Source organism: Nestor notabilis, unplaced genomic scaffold (genome assembly GCF_000696875.1).
Source record: "Nestor notabilis isolate BGI_N333 unplaced genomic scaffold, ASM69687v1 scaffold15360, whole genome shotgun sequence".
Lineage (NCBI taxonomy): Eukaryota > Metazoa > Chordata > Aves > Psittaciformes > Psittacidae > Nestor > Nestor notabilis.
In genome coordinates this window covers 34,377-38,482 of record NW_009909852.1, presented here as the reverse complement: position 1 = coordinate 38,482, position 4,106 = coordinate 34,377, and the positions used below count along the sequence as shown (strand labels likewise).

Below are 4,106 nucleotides of genomic sequence, written 5' to 3'. Positions count from 1 at the left end.
AGACACTGTCTCTCAGAAGCACTGTAAATCTGAGACTTGGCCTTCATGACTAAGAGTTTCTTGCATTTGCTTGGTATGGAAATAATTTCAGCTGGGGTGGTATAATCACATTTTTAACAGAGATTGTTACTTTTTGTCTCCTTATGTTTCCCCTGCAGTCAGAGATATCTCTTTCTTTCTTAAAGTGCAGAGAATACATACAAATAGATGTTTTAGTGTTCCTCTGGGATGCTTGTACTTATGTGATCAATTAGGACATTCTAAGCTATTGTTTTTGTACCTTTTGAAATCCACAGAGCTCTTCTTGAGACATTTGACTGAGTGCTTCGCATCACTATATTCCTCTGTCAATCAGCTATATAAAACTACTGCAAATTTGTTAAAAATCAGGTCTGAAATATAAACACATTGCTTTTTAGAATGTATTGTGAATTATTTTGATGTAATGTGAGCGTGTATCCTGTTGCAAAATAGCTGCTAGTTGCATAATTGCATCTTATCCCTCCTGTATGAGAACTAGGACCATATATATACACACCATACCTACCTAATGCATACGTGAGATACTTTTGCAAAGAAATGGCCATCTGACTCAACATGCCAACCTGGACTTTTAAATGAGTGAAAACACTTTCTTGTTTGTTTGCTTATTTTTGGAGCAAGCCTTCTTCTCCCTCATAAAAAGAGGTGGTTGTCTCATATGCTTTTTTCAGTAATTCATTTCAATTGCTTTCCTTGATAACATGTTCCATATGTCTACTATCTCCCTTTTTTGTCCTTCAGTAGCCTAGAGCATTTTCTTCACCAAAAGCTGCATGGTTATTTTCCCAGGAAATATCACTGTTCCAAAAAAGATATTATAGGAGCAAACAAAACACATTTCCAAAATGGTGCTGCCAAATAGCAAAATGAAAAAAATGTTCATTATTTTTGATGACAAGCATATTAAGAGGAAAAAACTGTGTTGTTTAAAAATAACCAACTCTTCAATAGTAGTGTGTGAGGATATTCAATTAAATGGAATGTTGTTTTTCCAATGAGACCATCTAATCTTGGATTGAAACTATGGGTTGAATTATTGTTGGGGTTTTTTTTTGTTTTCATTTCTATTTTTTTTTAATCTATATTTTTTCCTCCATTCCCATCATTGCTTGTTACTATTTATATTTTATGTTGCGGGTCCTTTTTCCAGCTGTTTCTAAAACTACAAAAATGCCAGATGTCATGTTGGAAACCCAAAGCCCCAAATCAGGCCATAAATCACAACAAACCATAAATATATATCTTTATATATGTAAAATATATATATATAAAAGGCCATTGTACTGTTCTGTGGGTCTTCCCTTGTTGGCCTTTTACCCCTCACAGCAGGTAGAACTGAAGTGTCTTACCTGGTGTGTTTACTTTGCAGACTCAGAGCAGAGCACTGGGTCAGACACAGAGGTGCTGGCAGAAAGGACATCCTGCTCATTTGGCTCTCATTCTGACCTTACATCTGGTGGCTCAGGCCCTCAGCCTCCTCCACCTTCATCCATGGAAGAGATCCAGGTAGAGCTGCAGTGTGCTGACCTCTGGAAAAGATTTCATGACATTGGGACCGAGATGATCATCACAAAAGCAGGCAGGTAAGATATCTTTGGCTTTTTATCTAGTTCAAACAACCAACCAAAAACATCATATGAAAACACTTTTGTAAGAAAGAAACATTTTTTTTCTTCAGGATAAGACAAACGAATAAATATGTAGGAGAGATTAAAAGGCTGTCATAGTTTCACAGCTGTATATTCTACTAGCTTTCTTAAGACAAGTAAAGTTGTTTCATATTACTGCTTGGATCACTGGCTCCAAAGGAGAACTGTCAGCTGCAGGACACTGTTGAAGATAGTCTTTTCTTTGAGCAAATAAATCAGGAAATGATCATTGTACTGTTGGCTGTACTGAACTTGAGAAGAGTTATGAATTTGGGGGTAAGCTATTTGAGTTTCCTTTCAAGTTCCCATAGCACTTCATGAGCCAGTTGATTTAATTTCGAATATAGTGAAATTCAAGCTCACCTTTGCACCAAACATCTTCCTGTAATTCTAAATAGACAAAATATTAATGACTTCCTGTATAAAAAATGTGCAGGCTTAATGTTTCTCTCTACTACTGCAATGACACCATGTCAGCTGAGGTTAGGAACAGCCACAAATAAACCAGATTTGTTTAAAAAGAAAACCTCACCCTGCCATGCTGTTAGCCAGTGGTAAGATCTTCATTGCTGACCGTTTGCCAAAAGCACATCTGGAAGCTAGTTGTGAGTTTCTGGATTCCTTAAACTGGGAATTTTAGCTGTGTTTGGTTCATGTCACGTTCCTTCCATCCACCTAATGGTGTTAATGCCCATCAATGCTGTGATGAAAAGCGTCAGCACCACGGACAGCGCCGGCCACCGCGACTAGACCACGTGACCGTCCCAGGAGCTGTTCTGCCCCTTCCGCAGGCTCGCACAAAGGAATTTACCCCAAATTTTGGGGGAAAATATGCCGTTCATAACTTTGTTCCATGTCTGTGCTCTCAGGAATTGCCAGAACAGCTAGACTTGTTTCATTTTCTTGTGAAATGAGCACTATTGCTCTGTAGCCCCAGGAAGTCCAAGTAACTCGAGGAAGTTGTGTCAGCTATATCCCTGAAGATTATCAGAGACAGATTAGCTCCCAGTTTTAGATGTATGATCTCACTGGCACAGCAAGCATTTTCCATCACTACAGACTGGGCTGCTGCCTCAAATGCAAGAGGCAAAGTAATAAGACTTATAACACTTGTTATTCTGCATCACCTTTTCTCTGGGGATGTCAAAGCAGGCACAGAGAAAATTATTACTATTATCCTCTTTTCGTAGGGGGTGAAATTGAGACCTAAACAGATTAAGTGATCTGTCCAGCATCATTAAATGTGACACTGGCAGAACCAACTTTCTTGCTTCTTTCTTGCTTTATTGTCCTGGTGTTATTTCTGGACATGCTGTCTCAGAAACTTAAAATAATATATTGCTACCCACTGGATTATCTATAATGATTTCTCTTACAATACATGGAGTTGACTTAACAGCAACATAAATACCTCAAAGCCACCAACACCAATGCACATTAAAATGCCCTGAGCTTAGTGGTATGAAGATGATTTTGGCAGCTCATACATTTCTGAATGAAGTAGCAGACCATAAAGGGATCTTAAAAAGCTAAACCTTGACTACGGGGTCTTGGTTTTGTTTTAAAGTCATCAAAAAAGTTGCAATATGAATGCCACTGTGATATTTCAAATAGTTCAATGCAAATTCTCACAAAAGCCTTGGCAGCATTCACAGAGGTCCCGGAGAAGGAAGCGTTCATGGAAAAAAATACAGTGAAATGTGCTGGGGAGATATAGCATAATGATAAATCCAAAAATGGAAATATTTCTATTTGGTCAGACTGATGCACATATACAAAAAAAATTTTGTAGTTCCTTCAAAGTTTTTAGGAAATTACAATATTAAATACATTGTTGGTCTTTGGCTGTGGTTTTTTTTAGTTGAAATTTGTCATTTGTCTTCAATTTATAAACTCTTATGTGTTGATTTGAACTATGTATTTTGACATGTTTGATATAAAACTATTGTTCTGATATCTATGAATTGAATTTTTTCATGTCAGCTGTGGTTCATGGAACTTGCCATTCCTGTTGCCTTTTTGACAAGTAGGTTTCCCACATCACATACCATCGTAACAAACAATAGGTACATATCCCTAATTACACAGTAGTAACAGGAAGCTGATTAAGAATTTCTGTGAGATGCACATAGTTCCTTCAATGTGGGTGCTTGATGCACCTGAATTACAATTCCAGTGAAGCACCATGCCAGGAAAAATGAGACCCATTTAGTAAAGAAGCATCCCAAACCAAAACATCGAGATGCACTGTCTCTCCTTCCCACTTTTTCTCTTTGTTTCAACCTGGACAAGAAAAAAACTTTGATTTTCTTAGATTTTAGCTCAAAGATTTTGGTTTTCATGTTCCCACGACATTTTGGAGGAGACACGCTTATGCTCTGAGGAAAACCTCAGTCTGCAGTTTATAATGAAATA

At 37.6% G+C, this 4,106-nt stretch overlaps 1 protein-coding gene across 1 annotated transcript in view; it reads left to right on the top strand.

The window, feature by feature from the left end:
• Window positions 1–1,411: 1,411 nt before the first annotated feature.
• LOC104412591 (T-box transcription factor TBX15) overlaps window positions 1,412–4,106 on the top strand; it is a gene marked incomplete at both ends in the record, with an annotated part of 23,184 nt that continues 20,489 nt past the window's right edge. Inside the window, one exon of the mRNA XM_010023350.1 lies at window positions 1,412–1,625. Within this exon, the coding sequence (XP_010021652.1) occupies window positions 1,412–1,625 (214 nt within the window). The remainder of the gene's footprint in view (window positions 1,626–4,106) is intronic.